Source organism: Sceloporus undulatus, chromosome 2 (genome assembly GCF_019175285.1).
Source record: "Sceloporus undulatus isolate JIND9_A2432 ecotype Alabama chromosome 2, SceUnd_v1.1, whole genome shotgun sequence".
In the NCBI taxonomy this organism is placed as follows: Eukaryota; Metazoa; Chordata; class Lepidosauria; order Squamata; family Phrynosomatidae; genus Sceloporus; species Sceloporus undulatus.
The window spans coordinates 56152445-56172816 of record NC_056523.1 but is presented as its reverse complement, the minus strand read 5'-3'; the positions used below and the strand labels follow the sequence as shown (position 1 = coordinate 56172816).

Here is a 20372-nt window from a genome sequence, read left to right as displayed (position 1 = left end):
CCCTGTCTGCCCTTCTAATAAAATCCATTGTGATGTAGTGGTTAGAATTTTGGGTCAAAATTTGTGAATCCAGATTCAAGTCTTAACACAGGCATTAAAATCACAGAATAATGTTGGGCTAGTCATTCTTTATCTTAGCATGACTAACCTCACATTGTGAGAATAAGGTGGGGAGAAGGAGACCCATATACATCATTCTTGATCTCACTACTGGAAAGGCAGAATAAGTTTTTGGAATATTAGCATTAAAAATCCATTCATTTTGTTAATTATGAATGAATTCCCAACATTAATTTGTTATTGTTAACATTAGTGCTTATTATGTAAATTGTAATACTAATTGTTAATTTTTAAAGCAATCAAATCAGTCTGAAAATTAGAGTTGTTGATTTATGTCAAAGTTCCAGATCTGTGAAACAGAGATAATTTCAGTGCAAAACCTTTTAATAGTATCTTTTCTCTGATTTCTAATTGCTGATTGAAGATAAAGGCAGAACAGTAATGAAGTAGCAACTGAAAACTGACTATTGGCTAATGCATAGTATAGTGAAAAGCAAAAAGACATGTATACTAAGAAGTCTGGAACTGGTTCCAAGCCTTAAAGGCAACAAGAAGCCATAACAGAATTTGACTAGAGATGAACTGTCGTTCAGGTGGGGAATATTTAACTTTTTCTTTGTAAAACAGTGGAAATTTAATTGGATATACCCAGTTGCATTAGTAGAAAAAGAAAAAAAAACAGGTGCTTATATTGTGCTTGCATTTTTCCTAGGGATGTTAATATCATTTTTGGGAGAGGATAGTATTGCAGTTTCATTAGAAGTTGCTCATCACTGTTGCTTCAATCAAATATGGAACTTCCCCAATTCCTTGTCTTCAGTTTTGAACCTCAAATTCCAGACTTATTTCATCCTGCCAGTTGTTACTTCTTCTCTTGTGTACATGAAGCAAAATGGATACAGGTGCTATGTTCCCATGTGCAACTGTAGTGGGTGCATTAGTTATAATAACTGAATGAAAAGACAGATCTTATTCATTCTCTTTAATAGGTTAATTTGGGACCTGGTGAAACGAGTACTGTGCTCCGTGGTTTGAGGGCAGGGACAGATTACCAAGTCACAGTTATTGCCCAGTATACCAACATCATTGGAGAATCAGTTTCCGGCAGAGGACGTACTCGTGAGTAATAAGACCCATTTTTAATAACACCCTTTGACTTATTTGAGACTACTTGATATGCCTTTATCTGGTGACTCCTCGCAAGAGCCTGTTTCAGCCTTCCCTGACATGGTATACTACTGATGTTTAGACTACAGATACCATCATGCGCAGACAATGTGAGCAAATGCCACACTAGCCAGGAATGATGGTTGGGAGGATGACAATATAGTCCAGTACATCTGAAGCATGCCCAGGTGGAGAAGAATGGTGTGAATAGTCCTGTTTTCCCTTCGTGCCAAAGACAAACCAGAGGACTGTCATATGCAGTAATCTTTATATGGATGTTGTATTTTTCCTAATATGAAAGGGCTTTATATGTAAGGATACTCTAGTCAGTGAAAGATAAATGGCTTTTTCATTATGCTGCATCAGTTAGAGCAGAGGTGGATGCAGGTTGTCACTGTTTTTGATGTAAGCATCTACACTAATGAGAAGCTGACTGTTATTGCTCTTCGGTGATGCAGGTCAATTGTGAGAGGCCTTGTGGCATGCAGCTCTTTTGTTGGCTAAGGCAAGTAATACCAAGTGCATGACCTCTTAGACAGTGATGGCCTGACCAACCACAACTATCCACATGGAAGAAACCTTGTATGTAAACTGTCAGGCCTGCCTTGTTAGATTTCTTTGTAATGCTAGTTATTTAAATTTATTTGTTTACTTATTATAAAATATATATCACATCCTCCAAAAAGATTTCCCGTCAGGTCTGGTAGTTCAGATTACAGCTGCTCAGCTACTAATGGCTATTGGCCAAAATAAACCCATCTTACCTGTTTTGAAACAGCGACACTGCTACTACTAGTCTGTTTCCAAACACATTTGGAGTGCTGGTTGGTACTGTTCTGCATAGTTCTGTACGTGTTAGGACCTGGTATCTAAAGAATTGCCTTTTCTGTCATAGACCTTATGTGTGCATTGAGATCATCATCACATGCCTTTTGTTGGTTTTCCTCACTTTCTGAAGTTAGACAGGTGGAAACTAGTAGGAGAGCATTTTGGCCTGTGGCATATCTTTGTGTTTCTTTGACAAAGCTTGGAAATGTTAACCTGTTTCGACTACAGCTCCCAGAATTCCTCAGCCAATATAACCAGTGGGATTCTAGGACCTGTAGTCCAAAAAAAGGAACATTTTCAGGTTCTGCCTTTTGATGACAGGTTAGGATATTTTCATTTTCCTGAACCTTGAAAAGAAGTAGTTGAAACTGTAGTCTTACAATGAGGACTTCTGCAGTTTGGTTCACTAGAAGATTCTCTACCAGGATGGCTTATAGTCAAAAGTGATGGGAGAAGTAGCCCAAAATTTTTGAAGAGGCTGCTGAATGTAATGTCTACCAAAAATAATTCTTCCTGTGTTCAATGAGAACTACTCCCAAATTATTGGTATAGCATTGCAAACCAAATCTGCTTTTACTTCACTTTTCTGATTCCCATACACATTCTTTTGAACATTGAATGTTAAATTATGTTGCATCTGTTAGGTTGTGTTTAGTTATTTTACCTTATATATTTTATTGTAAGGCAACCTCATGTGTAAGTCGAGGGTAGGTTTGGGGGCCAAAATTGTGGATTTTGATATCATCCACAGATAGGTCAAGGGTAAAACTTAGTGCATGTAAGAAAGGAGGTAAAGACATACCAAAGGAAAACAATACCAAAGAACTTATAAAATTCCAGCAGGCATAATTGTTTGTGCTCACCCTAAAGGCTGGATGGATAAGGAGGAAACTATGGTAAATCATGGCTGTGCAATGTGTTGGGCTTATCCAAGGCTGGGAAACCTTTGGCTTTGCAAATGTTTTGGACTTCAGCTCCCATAATACCTCACCATTGGACATATTTTCTGAGGCTGCTGGGAGTTGTGAGCCAAAACATTTGGGAGGTGAAATGCCTGGCAGACCTCCTGATTATATGTGCAGTGAAAGTGTAAACTCTTTTTGATTGTTATAATTGTTAAGTGCCCCAAGAACATTTACCAGATGAGCAATATGTACATCCAATAAATAAATAGCCTCTGCTCAGCTTCTCCTTAGCATTTTTAAGAAGAGGAAAAAGATGTGAGGAGGGGATGGAGAAAGGGAAGAGATAGGTGCAGAGAAAAAGTAGCAGAAAAATGGGTTTACACTAGTGTGCAAGCAGATTAAACATGAGTTCCACTGTTGCAGTTTGGGATTAAAGAAGAATTCTAGTTTACAAAAAGTTGAAGATCACTGGTCTGCAAAACTGATCTGAAATTCAGAGGGCAGCACCCATGCAACACTAAAAAATATTTCCTTCTGCAGCATATCACTCCTTAGAATCTCATTCCTATTCTTAAATCTTGTTACCTATTGTGATCTTCTTTCAGCACTCTGGAGTACTGTAATCTGAAGCAGTCTTAGATAATCTAAATGATAGTGACTTTGATAAGTAGGATGCAATTAAACCCTCCCCTCTGTTTTTCTTTCCATTTCTACTTTCTTTTTACAGAGACCCTTTCTGGAGTGACAAATTTTCGGGTGTTAGAAGCAGGACCATCCTTCCTTCGACTCTCCTGGACAGCTGATCTGGGTGCCATACAGGGCTACAGACTCACTTATGCAGCCAGAGGTTAGTGAAGATAGAACTTTAGGATCAGAAAATGCTGGGCATGGGAAAGGGCTCGGCCCCCTACCCTTCTCAAATAAATGAGTCCTGTTGTCAAACAGGTGAGCTTTTAAGACTCCCATGCCATTTCCTGTGCTGTGCCTGTTTGGAAGCTGCACCTGGAGCTGCCTCTCCCCAGCCTGCAGCCATCCCAGTGCTTGTAGCCCTGGCAGCTGTCCCAGAACCTCACCCACTGCCTTGCCACACCTGCTGCCAAAGCAATCTATTTCCCTAGCAGAGAATGCTGGCCCTGTGGGCACCAAAAGGCTGCTGAGCTCAGCAGAACCAACCACTGCATTGTCTGGTGCTTGCTCTGCGTGGTTCAAAAGATTGCAGTATTGGCCACAGTAAAGCCTATGTCTACTGTCATGTTTGCCTACCAGTGTTAACCAATTGCCCTGGCACTCATTTTGAGAGTAAATTAAATGGGCTACAGTTCTTGCTTGCAGTCATTTAACCTCTTACTGTGAAGAGATCCAAAAACAAAGGCTTCTTTAGTCTCAGATATACACAGTGATGCGTTTCCGGAAGAGATCTACATGGGCAAGTGGAAGAAATGCAATGATTCACAGTGAAAAGGATGGACTTGCAGTGGCCTCCTCTAACACTGCTAACAATGTGCAGAAAAACATATACTGACTCTTACACATACACACAGAGGAAAGTGATTATGAAAATTGTGGTTCAAAGCATTTGGAAGGTTCCTCATTCCTGGTCAAAGTGGCATGTGGAGTTTGAATACCCACCATCGATCTACAAAGCCAAATACCTCTAATTTGGTTGTTCATATACTCATTGACTGAGTTCTAACACCGGATACAGGTTCCCCTGGGAAATTGTTGAAAGACCACATAGACTTTAACAGGCCCACCAAATAAAGTGCTTGTTGTTATATCATGAAGCTGGGATCTGCATTCTATGAAATGTTAAGAGAGTATGCTATTAAAATAAAGGTTATCTGGTAATCTTTGTACAATCATTGTACAATTATACAGTGTACACCTGTTCTTTTCTGACAAACATGCTCCATAGCTTTTCTTAGCAAGCACATTTATAGTATACTTTCCCTACCTGGTTCCCTCCAGATGTACAGTAATCAACTGTATACTGGTTTGTGGGTAAGGTTTGATTTGAATTACTGCACTACACTCTTATCGTGGTGCTATTCCACTTTTACTGCTCTGCCTGCCTCCTGCTGCATTTTGGGATTTCCATTTTAGGCAGAGGCATTTAGAATTCTCAGCCAGAGAGCCCTTAGGCCTCACTGAACTATAAACCCCAAAATGCTACAGGAGGCAGCCAGAACAATAAAAGCAGCATAGCAGCACTGTAAGAGTGTTGTGTGGTTAAATAATTAAATAAAGGAGCCCTGTTGGCGCAGTAGTTAAATGCCAGCACTGCAGCCACAACATTGTGAGTTTGAGCTCAGGGGTTCTAAGGTTGGCTGAGCCTTCCATCCTTTTGTAGGTTGGTAAAATGAGTACCCAGCTTGTTGGAGGCAGTTAGCTTACAGATTCTAAACCACTTAGAGAGTGTTGAGTTCACTGATGAGCGGTATAGAAATGTACATGCTGTTGCTATTGCTACAGCTGGAGAGCAAGAATTTCCTGCAGTTGTGATCACTTGTCATATGTAGTGGATTCAAGATGCTGTATGTTCCACTCAGAATAGTGTGGTTGTTTTGCTTTAAGACAGAAAAGTTTATTTTTTCTGGATTCCAGCTTTCAGAATCATTCAGCCTTCATGGCCACTGACTTCAATTCTCAGAATCTTTTAACTCTGGGATTCTGGGAATTCTTGTCCAAAAAAAGTAATACCTACCCCAGAAGCCTTTTCCTTCCTGCTTTAGGGGTTCTGGATCTTCTCATCTATCACTCCTTAGGCTTTCCCCTGTTTTTGGCTACTCTTGGTTCATTAGGTGGCAAAATGAAAATGTCAGAAATTCCTGCAGAGACATCATTTACAACTGCCAGTTTTACTTATATGGCAGGAGTGGGGAGGTTTGTGTGGCCTTCATAGTTCTGTCCCTGAAATTCATTTTCTTCTTTTCTCCTCCAAGGTGAGGCTCAGGCTGAAGAGGTGAATCTTGGACCCAGAGCTACATCATTCTTGCTCAGCAACCTTCGCCCGAACACTGACTATGTGATCACACTCTATCCCATCTCCCCACGGCAGACAATAGCACCTGCTGTGGTTAGTGGCCGAACATGTAAGTCTCATTTAGTTAAGATAATCTGAGTCTGGAGATCTGGAAAGTTTTCTATGTCTCAGGAGGGGCTGCACCCAACTAATTTTAACAAAGATATTGCCAGAAGAGTGAATAATGTGTGGCCACTCTGCAAAAGGACAGCCACTTACTTCTTTTCAGTGTTAAGAGCCCTTTTCAAATGATAAAAGCCTGAAAAGGTCATTCAAAGATTTCTCGCATACATCACACATATGCCTGCCTAACAATATATGCTAAATTATATGCAGTATGAAGACTAAGTAAGTGTGATGTAAAGTTTCATTGGAGGAACTGGCCTCCAATTCCATTTAAACACTGCTATAGGGCAGTGGGTGTCATTTGACAGCAAAAGCTTTTTGCAGCCCATAAAGGAGCTAGGATTGGTAGTGAGTGGCTTATCCCTTGTGATTTCACAGTTGGCTTACATAGGTATAGCTAAGGCGAAAACAGCTCCTAAGGTAGTATCACAGTACTGACTGAACAGTAACCTACCAAGAAGGTTCTTTAGTCAATCATAGAATGTTAATAAACCAAGGTCCAATAAATCAGCTCCTACATTTTGATATAAGCAGAAACAGACAACATTTGTTGACTTTCTAATGTGAGGGAATGTAAGGCAGTGTATACTTTCTGACATTAAATGTTATTTTGTAGGAAATAATGAAGAGGAGAAGCTTGTGTGTTCTATCACTGCCTTTCAGGCTTCCTCCCTCCTACCACTGGCCAATGTTTGAGGGAAAGCACTGGGTTAGAGGGGCCACTGGCTTTGGCTTTACCCATGGTAGGCAAAGTGTAGCACTGGACTACAGAAGGCTGTTTTTGCTGTCCTCAAAGACCCCAACTTTTTTGGGGTCTCTAGCACCTGCAATTTAACCCATCTAAATAGGTTGCAGACATTCTCCTATACTTTTGAACATGGAAAAAAGCAGAAATGGGCTTCTGGCCACTTCCAAGTTTTGGGTTTTGTTTTTGGCACTACTGGTAGTGTGTGTACCCCAAGAAGGTTGCAGGAGCAGACATTTTCCTCTCTCCCCTTACCCCCGCCCCAGACAACTGTAGTTGCCCATCCTAGCTTAATATAGCATGATTGCTGTGAAGCTCAGTTCAATGCACTTTTACTCAGTAGAAAATCATCCTGAGTTTAGTGAGTTTTACTTCCAAGTAAGTCCATAAGACTGTAGTTTCAGTTCAGGGAACTAATGGTTCATATGGGGCATGACTGATGGTGTTGAGTTTGTTTTGTTTTCCAGTTAATATGAATATTTATATGATATGTGATCTTTGACTTTTGTCATCATACTTTTCTATTTAAAACTACTTATTGTGACTGTTGTGCAACAAGTAAAGAGTACAAGAAAATATCAAATGAACAAAAATAGGATTTAAAATCTTACTAAAAATAAGAAATGACATAAATTACTTTGTTAGTTTAAACTGGCAAATAACAAGAAATTTAAGTAACCTATATTTAACTGATGTCTAAATACAAGCAGATGCACTTCCAACAAACAATATGGAAAGGAGCTATTAAGTAAAAATAAAATAAAGAAATAATCTTTGATTTGATCAGTCCCTTACAGCAATGGTTTTCAACCTTTGGCCCTCCAAATGTTGTTGGACTTTAGTTCACAGAAGCCCCAGCCAGTATGGCTAATGCTCAGAGATTTTGAGCATTGGCGCACCAAAGGTTGTAAATGACTGCCTTAGATTAGAGTTGTGGATTGTGAGATCTGTATATGGCCTTCCTTGATGGCATGCAACCTTCCAAGGCCCCCATCACCCATGTTCCCTATAATTTTTTATCCCAAAAATAGTTAATTGTACCCACAAAAATCCTTTAGGAGGCCCAGTTCACCATTTAAAGGCTATTCACCCTTCACCTTATTAGACCTGAAATAGATTTATTTTTCAAAAGCAACAAAGATCTGAAGAGAGTGAAAACAGAACAGGTGTGGACCCCAGACCCTCAACAGCTTCCCACCTCTACCTTAGAGAATCAAAACTGAAAGGTTATCCTTCCCCCCCCCCCCCCCATTACTAATTTCTTTAGAATGGTGTTCTGAGATATCAGGATGTCCATGTTCAGAGGGGATTGGAAGATTTCTAGTGTTTTGCTACACCAAATCAGATGGTACCTAAAATGGAGTGGTAAGATATTTTGGCGGAAGTTCATTCAAGCCATCTGCAAAAACATGGCAATTTCAGTTGTAGACTAATAATTTTTGAAATCTCTTCCAACTCTGTGTTTGTATGATCTGTTCAGTTATTTGGGTGTCTTTAAACACACTCCTCCATCAGCTTCATTCATCAGTGTCAGATACAAGATCAGGCCTGGTCTAAAAGGCAGCCAAATTGAGAAGCATCCCTAGTACCCTCTTTCCTTTATACAATCTCTGGGTACCTAATGTTTGTATCACTTTTGTAGACTATTTCACATCTCTTCTGCACAATCTGCACATATGATTTGTTCTTGTGTCTTAGCTGTTTGTCCTCTGCTCTGAACTGATGAGAAAGGAAAGGAAGGCACACATTACCCACATGCTTCCTGGCACCCACACCTCCCTTTTCTCAAGTGGAAAATGGAGAGATGGGTAAACTGAAGCCAAATCCACTTTTCCTTTCCCTCTTCCTGGGGAAGCACATACCATGAGTACCAAGTAGCTGACAGCACCACAAAGTGTAATGCTATACAGAGGTATTGAAATTAAGTTTTAATTCTAAAATGGAAAGTATTAAATTAGGTGGGTTTTTTCAGGTAGCATACAGCTTTGAGCATCTTACTCCAGATAGCAGCATTAGCATTTGCAGAGTTACAAGAAGCAAGCTTCATTTAAAAACACTTTGAATTGACAACCAGCTAGGAGGAACATAACAAAAAACCCGGTTGCCTCTACCTACAATGGTCTTTTGCCATGTAACACAGAAGCTGACATTCTGTTCTCAGGGTTTTCCATGGTTAGGGAAGCAGAAGTCTGATCCTTTTGGGGTTAGCCTTTACAGGATCTTCTTCATGCACCCAAGTAGGAACAGGTAAGAACTAGAGAACAAAGGCAGTATACACCTCTGCTTCTTGGACATCCCAGACCTTTTGATACTTTTAACTCACATGAAACTTGATTGGCAACCAAACCAATCAAGCTTCCTGACCTTGCTAAGCCTTTGTGCCATCCTAAGTAGTAAATTAATACCTTGTTAACTGGATATTGCTTGGTTCATAGTCAGTGGATATTGCATGGAGTGGTTTCTATCACAATTTGTTATTTAATGTTATGGGCTGGCATGTTATGCTCTATTAAAAATATTTATCCATGCCAAATGAATGGCTTGCACTATAGGTTTCAGAACTGAGTAGGTAGCCCATGAGAGGTAACCCAAAACCAAATATGCTCCTCAAGCTCACTGCCCATGGCAATCTCCTGAGTTGTTTGCCCCCAAACCTAGACAAACCTAGCATTGGACTACAACTCTGGAGATCAGAGTTTGAATCCTCACTCAGCCAATGGAAAGCCACTGGATGATATTGAACAAGTCACATTCTCACATCATCAAAAGAAGGCAATGGAAAAAACCCTGTAACAAATTTTTCTAGGAAAACCCTGTGAGAGGGTCACCGTAGGTCCAAAACAGTTTGAAGGCACACAACAACTGTGCTTGAAATAATGTTCTTCATTCATTTTAAGCTTATTACTTAAATGTTTTGATCCCTGTGAGTGTGTGACTCAGAAGCATCTGCAGTATTGGATTAATGAACAATGGGCACATTATGGATGTGGAGTATTACCCTAATATCATTTATTGATTTGGCTTTGACCTTTCTGTCCTCAGTGAGTCTGTCAGGAGTGCAACAACTGTCTGCCCAGAACATCTCCTCCCAGGGCATGCTGGTGACCTGGCGGGGTGTGAGTGGAGCAACAGCATATCGTATTACTTGGGGACTCCTCTCAGGTAGGTCTGTTCACTGCTCTGTTTTCTTCCTAGGATCTAGTGTCAAGATGATAGAGCAAGTATGATGAGTTTGGTCAATATGATCATATAGGTGACTTGGCTGGCCCATAGCACTACATAGGTATACAATTGGTCCTTGGTATCCATGGGCGTGTCATCAAGGGATCCAAGCATCCTCAAATGGCAAACCTGCGTTGTCCCCAATGGCAACATGTGCATGTGGCCGCACTGCCATTAGAGACAGCCCCCATTGTCCTGTGGTGGTGTGTACAATGACTGTGCAGCCATTAAGTCCTGTGTCCCTAATGTGGCTACACCACTATTGGAGACAACAGAAGCTGTCCTTAATGGCAGTGTGGCGGCATGCACGTGCTGCCACTGGGGACAATGGAACGAGCATCTGCAGATTTTGGTATCCACAAGGGGGTCTGGAACAGATCCCCCTGCAGATACTGAGGCCTGACTATATTTGTCACATGCTCAGTGTCCTGGTATCTTCAGAATATTCAATAGTATTTTTACTTTCCAAATTATGAACACTAGATAATTTGTGAGATATCTGAGCTTTAGTCATCACAAAAGGGAAAGGGAATTCTTTAATTAAGCATGTATGTTTGAAGCTTTTTCCTGGTGGGTATGACAAAAAGAGGAATTTGAGAGACAAGGTTTTGAATTCATGCTTGGCTACCCAAATTATTTGACCCAGGTGTATAGAGGTGACTGGACAAAGCCAGTTCCTCAATGAGAACATAGACCCAGGATAAACCTGCATACTAAGCATCCATCAAAAATAATTACAGTGCTAAAGTTAGATATGAAGATTATGTAGTATGTTTTATTATATTTATTTTTATTGTGCATCAAACATCTATAAACAATCAAAAGATGAAATAGTAATATCAGTTGAAAATAATTATAAACAGGGTTATATACAATATGAAATAAAATATACAGGGTGGGACACATCCCCCCCCCTTTGGTTGTTTATATTTTGTCATTATTTTGTCTCAACATTTGTATTATTATGATTATATACCAGCATGTGATCTTTAATATCATCATTCCCTTCTTGTGTTTGTGATTTGTGATTACTGAACTCACTCTTTTTTTTCTATTTATTTCACTAACTTTTCCTTCTAATCTGTCATTTCTTTCTATTCTTCATGATTACTATTCTACACTACACTACACTACTTCTGACTTCTTTCCTCTTCTTGCAAATTGGTTATTATTCTTTACATTATTACTGACCACACAAAAGATTTTGTTCACTTTTAAGTGCTTATGGGTATAAACATAATTCAGGCCTCTCCAAAAAAACAGTTGAAGGATAGGGAATTAGATGGCAGGAAGGGGAGCACTGAGTGTGGAGCTAGCCTTGCTCTTGTTGCTGTTGTTCTTGTGCTCTCTTTAAGCATAATGGCTGACTAGAGCTAGAGCATGTCCTTATCAAGCTTATCTTAATAGACAACCTTGTATTTTTCTCTCTAATCCAGGTTTATGAAGTATACAGGCCATTATAATACATCCATGGGAAAGTCCCATAGTGAACCTACAGTATCTTTGTCTATAATAAGCATCACTGCTACCAAGTTTTATGCATTTGGTCTTTTCTTAGGTCAGGATATTCAGACAGCTGATGTGGATCCCAGCAAGAATTCTTATTTATTGACTGGCCTGCAGCCCAACACTGATTACCTCGTGACTGTTGCTCCAGTCTATGGCCAAGTGGAAGGGCCCAAGGCATCCATTAGAAGGAGAACTGGTATGCACACAGGGGAGTTATTTGTGTTGTTAGCAGCAGCAGTAGTATTATCACTAGCAGTGGTACTATTAGCTTACTTGCTAATTAGCTTACTTGCTGTTCACCGCTATGATCTTTGGAATAGCGGTATATAAATAAAACAAATTATTATTATTATTACTAGTAGCATTAGTAGTATTAACTGGGCAAAGTGAGACTATCAGTGAATTAAACATTCCATTTGTAATCAACTTTACAGTATTATAACTTTGTAGATATAACAATGAAATTCGTACAAGAATGAAATTTGATATATGTGTTCAGGTCACAGTTCTGTTTCATGTCCAAATGCTAGCTCATCCCCCCACAACTGCGTTCAATAGAGGAAGGTAAATGCAAAATAGAAAACATGTTAATAAGGAGCAGTAGTATCTGCTGTAATAGTAAAATTGGATATTGAGTAGCTATCTTTGGAGATTAGCACTTTGGCTTTAAAGAGGCCTTCTCTCCAATGAGATAAAGGTGCATTTAATTTTCAAAACGGGTGTTATTGTATTCGCCTGTGCTGGGGCAACTGCAGCCTGTATACAGCCTGGATGCCATCCAGGGTTATCCTGCGCCTTTTGAAGAATGGGATTTTCCAGATTTTGAAAAGGCACAGGATAAACCCAGGTGGCATCCAGACTGTATAAGGGTTGCATTCGCCCTGGCATAGGTGAATGCGATAACACCTGTTTTGAAAATTAAATGTGCTTTTATCCCATCAGAGATAAGGTGCTTTAAAGCCAATGCACTAATCTCCTTTTACTCCCATAAATGATCTCCCACAGGCTCAGTTCTGAAGTGTATTTAGAAGATGAAATAATTTATGAATGGTTGTCAAAGGCTTTTCTGTGAATTACAATTTTGCTGATCCCCTGTCTCTACTTTGTGTAGAAATAATCCAGATTTTGAGGACAGTCAGTGTTGACCCAACATCAATTCAGGTGGCTTGGAATATCATCCCTAATGCCCGGGGATATCGGCTGGAGTGGAGAAAAGCAACAGGTAGGCTGTTAAACTAATTTGAACTCTCCATAGAAGCCAAGATGACAGAACTGAGATTGTCATACTTTGGTCATATTATGAGAAGATATGACACACTAGAAAAGACACGAGGCAGACCACATTACAGGTGGACAGACTCAATCAAAGAAACCATGGTTTTGAGTTGGCATAACCTGAGCAGGGCTGTTGACAACATTAGACTGCTTTAAGTTGAAATTGATGATGGCAATTAACAACAAAGGTTGGTCAGATTTCTGCAATGAGTGGAAGCAGAATTTAGAAATATTACTTTTGGGGGGACTACAGTTCCCAGAAGCCTCCAACCAGCAATGTGGTTCTAGCTGGAGGAGTCTGGATGTTGGAAGCCCAAAAAATTGTTGTTGTTTTTTCCCCCTTAAGTGGAAGAGGGTTGAAGGGAATGCCTGTAGATGGTTGTAAAAAACTTACTGCTGCAAACATCAAAGGAGGAACCTCTCTTTTCTTTTCCCAACCGTTTGTAGTTTGTCTTTTTCCTGGGATGTGGTCTTCCTAGAAGGTTTCTGTGGGCACTCAGTCCTCGTATGCTCTATAGGATAAAGCTTAAAGGAAGACATCAGGAGAGCTTGCTGTCAGAGGATCTGATAAAGAACCAGAAGTGGGCAAATTGGGTGTGGGCTGACCTGTTGACTAATAAAGGCTGAATCAGACTGTTTATGTTACTTCCACATGTGTTCACTCATAATTTAGTCTGGCTTGTTTCTGCATTAACCTGCATGAAAATTTACATTTTAATAAATAGGTATTCTAAATATATGAGGTTTTTTTAATGCACATTTCTAAATTTATTTTATCTCATTTTTGGGTAATCTGTGAGCCAAGACCTCTGTTAGAACATTAAGGGAGAGTGAAAATTGATGCATAACTAAATTCTAATCTGTATATTAGTACCAAAGGTGGAAATAGCTTTCCTTGTCTTTGAATTCATAATGGATAAGTCCACACTACAAAAGTAATGCAGTTTGACATCACTTTAACTGCCATGGCTCTGAGATTTGCAGTTTTGTGAGATATTTAGCCTTTGTTGGAGATTATCACATTTTCTTATTCTTGAAAAGCCACCAAAGAAACCCAGGTTGGACACAGGCTGCCTATTGCCTGGGCACTGGGCAGCGCGATAAGATCCGCTCCAGATGGTTACAACCTGCATTTATCCCAGCACAAATTTCATGTGTGATAATCTCCTTTATCAGACAACTTTCATGCCACAACAAACTACAAATCCCACGATCCCATAAAATGGACACTTGGCAGTTAAAGCAGTGCAAAACTGCATTATTTCTGCAGTGCAGAGCATATGCAGCCAGTGGTCAAATATCTTGAGCATCTCTCATTGTTGCTTTCCCCCTTGTGCTGAACTTCAGGTGTGGAACCCCCCAAGACTGTGTCCCTGCCTACCAATGAGAACAGTTATACTTTGACAGGCCTGCAACCAGGCACTGAATATTATATCACCCTCTACACTTTGTATGATGGCAAGGAAGTGGCCACACCAGTTACCATCTCACAGACAGGTGAGTAAGAAATTAATGCTTAGTACTGTTTGCCACTAGAAATGTGAAGAGCTGGGTAGGGTAGGGGACTGGACAAATTAGAAAAGAAACAGTTTCTTGTTGTTTTTTCCTCTGAAGTTCCTGGAAATATTGAAAAAATGGATTTTGCAATATTTTCTTTCAGAATGATGAATAAAATATTTAAGACAAGTTGTTTATTATATTTACTTTCCCTACATTTTTTCTACAAACTAAGCAGCAAGTAGACCCTTGTCTAAAACTGTGTACATTATCTCCCATCATCACAATTTCTGGTCTTAGGCCCCATACAGACAGGCCAAAATAAAGCTGCTTCGAATAATAAATAATAATAAATAAAAATTTTATTTTTATACCGCCCTTCCAAAGATCAGGGCGGTTAACAGCAGGATAAAAGCAATACAATACACAATACCAATATCAAATACACCAAAATTGTGCACAGGTACGAATAAAAACAAAGTAAAAACCCCGTTAGCCAATCTTCTTGCCAACAAAGAGGAAGGGAGACCTATTAGGACTTCAATCGGGGAATGCAGCATGGAATAGGAAGGTTTTTAAGTCCCTTCTGAATTGAGCCAGGGAGGTGGCCGAGCGGAGCTCTGTGGGCAGCGTGTTCCAAAGGGCCGGGGCGGCGATGGAATATGTCTTCCTCGTAGTAGAGGTAAGCCTAGCCCCTGGAACCCTAAGTAATTGCTGCCCAGAAGTTCTGAGGGTGCAGGGCGGAATGTACGGGGAGAGGCGGTCCTTCAGGTATCCTGGGCCCAAGCCATTTAGGGCTTTATAGGTGATCACCAACACCTTATATTGTGCCCGGAAGCGAATAGGCAGCCAATGCAGGTCTTTTAGCACGGGTGTAATGTGGCTGGCCCTGGAAGTGCCAGTGATCAGCCTGGCTGCCATATTCTGTACCATCTGTAGCTTCCGGGTTTGGTATAAGGGTTGCCCCATGTAGAGTGCATTGCAGAAATCCAATCTCGAGGTTACCAGAGCGTGTACCACAGTTTCAAGGTCCCTCTGGGCCAGGTATGGGCGCAGCTGGCGAATAAGCCGAAGCTGATAACAGGTGCTCTTGACCTGTTATCACTTTGGAGGTATGCTATTTCAATGCTGCATATGTCCTAAGAATCCATAAGCCACACCAAAGCCACGATCCAGTCCTAAGGACTGGAGCACAGCTTTGGAGCAGCTTCTAGACTCTTAGGACGCATGCATCATTGAAACAGAATACCTTCAAAGTGACCCAAAGCAGCTTTATTTTGGCCTGTCTGTATGGGGCCTTAGTTCCTTCTCCCCCCCCCCCTCCCTCCCTCTCTCTCTCTCTTTCTCTGTGTGTGTGTGCATGTGTAAGAAAGAGTGTGTTATATCTGCTTGGCACTTCAGACTAGTTCTTCAGACTAGAGAAGCCAAAATAATTTTCTTTGTTTTGCTAGCATTGATGGTTTCTTCTTTACTTTTTTGTTTGTTTGCTTCTCATAAACTGGCAAAACAAAGAGGTTTCATATAGTACAAGTGAACCTTACAGTTCCAGATGTTATAGCTTCATTTATAACATTTTAAGAAGTAAATTAATTTGAAATTATTTTCTGGATAAACTACTTTTAATTTGTCAAATATGATACTTTTGTCCAAGCCAAGTGATAAACAATACATTTTATGTTCCTAAAGTATTAAAATGACTTTCAGCCTGTAAAGGAAGCTCAGTTTTCAAGATGCAGCTTCTCCAATTATAGAAGAACTATTACACTTCCATGACCATGCTCTTATAATCCTATTTTTAATTAGTGCCCTGGTATTGTACACGATTACACTAATAGTAACTACTAACCTTACCTACACTAATACAATGGATGCACAAGAAGTAGAAATAATCTGAACAATTCTACCAGCAATTATTTTAGTACTAATTGCCCTCCCATCACTACGAATTCTCTACCTAATAGATGAAATCAATAACCCTCACCTAACAGTTAAAACACTCGGTCACCAGTGGTACTGAAGCTATGAATACACAGACTATGAAGACCTTACATTCAATTCATGCATAACACCAACTTCAGACCTAAATCCAGGAATATTCTGACTTTTAGAGGTTGATAACCGAATGGTCGTACCAATAGAAGCACTCATTTCGGCTGAAGACGTATTACATTCATGAGGAGTACTAGCTCTTGGTATTAAAACAGACACAATCCCAGGCTGCCTAAACCAGACAACATTCATTACATCTCACCCAGGACTATTTTATGGTCAGTGCTCAGAAATCTGTAGCTCAAACCATAGTTTTATGCCAATTGTAGTAGAAGCTGTACCACTTCAATACTTCATCTACATCTATCTTATCCTCATGACTAAGAGGCTTTGTATAGCACTAGCCTTTTAAGCTAGAGAAGGGGAGCCCTCCCCCTCAGTGATATGCCATAACTCAACCCATCCCCCTCCCACCCAAGCAGTGGAGGAGCCTTGCAGGCTGGGTGTTCGCCCATCCCCCTCCTACTCCACCGCCACCTGGTTTTCTCCTCAGGACAAAGCAGGGCAGTGGAGAAGCCTTGCAAGGCAAAGCATTTGCCCATCCTTCCCTTCCTCCTCCTCGACCCAGCCTTCTCCTTGGGAGAAAGCTGAACAGTGGAGGAGTCCTGCAGGGCAAGTGTCCTCCTCCTCCTTCCCTTTGCCTGGTGGAGGAGCCTTGCAGGGTGAGCATTCATCCTTCCTCCTCTTCCTCTGCATGACCCTCTCCTCAGGAGGAGGCCAGGCTGTGGAGGAGCCTTGAAGTTGTTTCACATCCTTGCGAGCCACCCAAAATCCCTTGGTGGGCCGCATGCGACTCCCAGGCTGTATGTTGTGCAGGCCTGCTCTAAGTGGTGTCCATGGGGCAGGGCAGGCCATGAGCCATCAGCAGCTTGGTCCTGAGATACTTTCCAGGAAAAAAAAACATTTGTAGCCAATGAACACAAACATGGTACAGATCTTTGGCAAATGGGGATGGTGGGGAGGATTGCTGGTCCCACACAGGAGCTACCTTACAGGCACTGTCTGGTACCACGAACAGATCAAATTATCTGTAATGAATGCTGTTGCTACCCTTTCACTGTAGTATAGCTGATTCTGTTACCTGGCATCCCCAGGACTGCCACCATTGCTCTCCTCACTGGCCTCATTGATCTTTGAGCTGCAATTTGTTTTACAGAGATGGCATCAGTGGGCAGTGTCTCTGACTTAAGGATCCTTGAGACCTCAGGAAACAGAGTCCGATTGACATGGACGGGTGTCCCAGGAGCCACAGGATATAAGATTGTGCTACGCAATACCCAGGGTGAGTATCTAACGGAGAAAAGACTAGTGGTTGGGTTAACTTAATTATGTGGGCCAACTGAACACACAGGTGCATTCAGTTCTTAGGGTTCAAAGGATGAGCAAATAGCCATGCAGGGAAATAAAACCTCATTCATTGACAACAAAAAGAATTGCCCTACTCAGATACAGTTTATCAGTCAGCTCTAGATATTCTGTGATGTTTCTAAACTTAGCTGTACTCCATAGTTGCACAAGTAGAACAGCTGAAAATGTTTCCTTTTTAAAAAATTGAATTCTTGATTAGCAAGAGGATAGGACACCTGCAAAATAAATGCATGAATACCCTACATGCACCCTGGGGCATGCGTATATGGTTCCTATGGTTTGTGTTATAGATGGCACTGAGAAGGTTCGGCGTATCCCAGGCTCACAGACAACCGAGGACCTGATTGATCTAAGAGAAGATGTCTCCTATGTGGTGCGTGTATCAGCTCTAATTGGCAATCGTGAGGGCAGTGCTGTTCCTCTCAACATCCGAATCCGTAAGTGTCACCTGGCCAAGCTAATTCTAGTGACATTGTTATTGCCACTTATTTACAACTGCCTCCCACACAGAGGCAACTTTGAAATGCATTAAAATAGCTGAAATGTATTTGTATTGCTCACATAACTTCTGCACATCTATTTATGCTTCATATTATTTTAAATAAGTATTGCTGAAACAGCCAAGAAACTGAACAAAGGAGCTTTGTCCTGTGGCAATTCCATCATCACACTGTGGGTCAGAGGAGAGGGAAATTTATTTCTGGCTAGAACTTGGGAAGCTTACTTTTTTATGACTGGAGGATTTGGGGAGTTGTGGTCCAAAAAAATACCTTTTCTCAGGCTCTGCTTCTGGCTCATAATGATTTTACTTGGGAATTTATCACAGGGGAGCAATTTCTCTTAATTTTGAATGAAAAGAAAATGGGGCCAGAACGCATTCACATGAATTCACTAGTTCAGCAAATTTACGTGAATTCGAATTGCATTCGAACTAACTTCCCATTGCCCAAAAATAGCTTGCCATTGCCCGAAATTGTGTGTGGCAGTCTATCACGCAATAACGTTAAACCCCATGGTTGCGTTCAGATTGCCATTGGATTATACTTCCAATTTCCCTTGTCCGATAAACTCCCTAGACTGTTGGGATGAAGAAAATGGAAGTATCCTGGGATATTACCCATTCTTTCCAATCACTTCACTTCACTTCTCTGCTGGAAAGAAGCAGATGATTACTTAACCAAGTTGACGCTGGTTTACTCATTTTAATCAAAAGGACTCTGCAAGTTCTTCCAGGAAACCACACTCACCCACCAAATACAGTTATAAGTGCCTGTAAAATTGTAATATGAATACATCTGTTGGTCTTTAGAACTGGTGGGAGTCATGTGGCTCTCCAGATGTTATAGTATTACAACCTCCAGCATTCATAAATTAATTGCTATACCACCAGAAGTGCTGGGAGTTGCAGTTCAAGGTCTGGAGGGCTGCAGAATTCCCACGCCTGCTGTGGAACGAAGAACAACATTTGTTTTCACCAATTGATTTAAAATTCTTAGCAGCATTTGAAATAACATCATCCTTGAAGTTATGAATATATCCATGAGAAGAATGCAGATCTTCTGGGCATTTATAAAAATCAATCATTTACCAAGAGAAAGGAAGAGAGATCTTAACCCTTTTGAAAATGAGAAATCGGGGGAAAAGCACCACATTTTAAATTTCAATATCACATATACTGAAACATTCATAATATAGAATTTATTTATATTTCCCACCCAAATATGCCACTACCACTTAGGTCCACTACAAGATAGCATGGAGTGTTTGGGGTATTGATTGTTTAACATGATTAAACTGTAAAGGTTCATTTTAGGCCATTTCAAAAGATAATACAGTCCACCCTTGCCATACGCAGGGGATCTGTTCCAGACCCCCACCCCAACCCACCCCCTTAAGGCAAAAAAATTCCTTATAAGAGCTGTGATTAGTAAAGGAAAGCCTCTAATTAACCATAACTTCCTGTTTCAACAGAACCAGTAAACTTGTACTAGAAGAATAAAACAGACTATTAAAACCATTTTAAAACATGATATTATATCTGCACTTGTTATGAAGCTGGTAACCACAATTTCCTAGTTTGGGCAAAATGGGAGATTTCAGTTAAATAAAGATTTACAGTGGGTCCTTGATATCTGCTGGGGTTTGGTTCCAGGATCCCACAAGGATAACAAAATCCATGGATGCTCAAGGCCCATTAAATACAATGGCATAGCAAAATGGTGTCCCTTATATAAAATGGCAAAATCAAGGTTTGCTATTTGGAATAGTTTTGAATAGTTTCAAGCCATGGATGTTTGAATAAATGGATAAAAAATCCAGGGATAAGGAGGGCCAACTCTACTACTTTGTAGCCTTGTGCCATGGCAAGAAGAGGTAATGGCAAAAGGGTTTTTACCGTATATACTCGACTATAAGTCAAGAAATTTATGCCCCAAAATTGACCCCAAATCCTGGGTCGACTTATATACAGGTCAATACACTAATACTAGTTAGAAAGGTCCTGAGACAAGCACTCCTAGGATGCCCCAATCTTTGTGCCTCAAGGCCGGAATTCTTTTGTGTGTGTGTTTTTCCCAATCTGAATTGAAAGCCTTCTCTT

The 20372-nt window shown here is 40.6% G+C and overlaps 1 protein-coding gene across 8 annotated transcripts in view; it reads left to right on the top strand.

Annotated features, from left to right (window-relative positions):
- The window catches only part of COL7A1 (collagen type VII alpha 1 chain), a 172616-nt gene that overhangs the window by 31120 nt on the left and 121124 nt on the right, over positions 1-20372 (top strand). For all 8 annotated transcript variants that reach the window (XR_006102318.1, XR_006102320.1, XR_006102319.1 and 5 more), the window contains exons 8-16: positions 1050-1179; positions 3688-3807; positions 5903-6052; positions 9896-10015; positions 11634-11780; positions 12696-12806; positions 14207-14356; positions 17562-17687; positions 18064-18210. Coding sequence is in view for 4 of the 8 variants with exons in the window: in XM_042453283.1 (XP_042309217.1) it covers positions 1050-1179; positions 3688-3807; positions 5903-6052; positions 9896-10015; positions 11634-11780; positions 12696-12806; positions 14207-14356; positions 17562-17687; positions 18064-18210 (1201 nt within the window). In the remaining 4 variants the exon portion in view is untranslated. The remainder of the gene's footprint in view (positions 1-1049; positions 1180-3687; positions 3808-5902; positions 6053-9895; positions 10016-11633; positions 11781-12695; positions 12807-14206; positions 14357-17561; positions 17688-18063; positions 18211-20372) is intronic.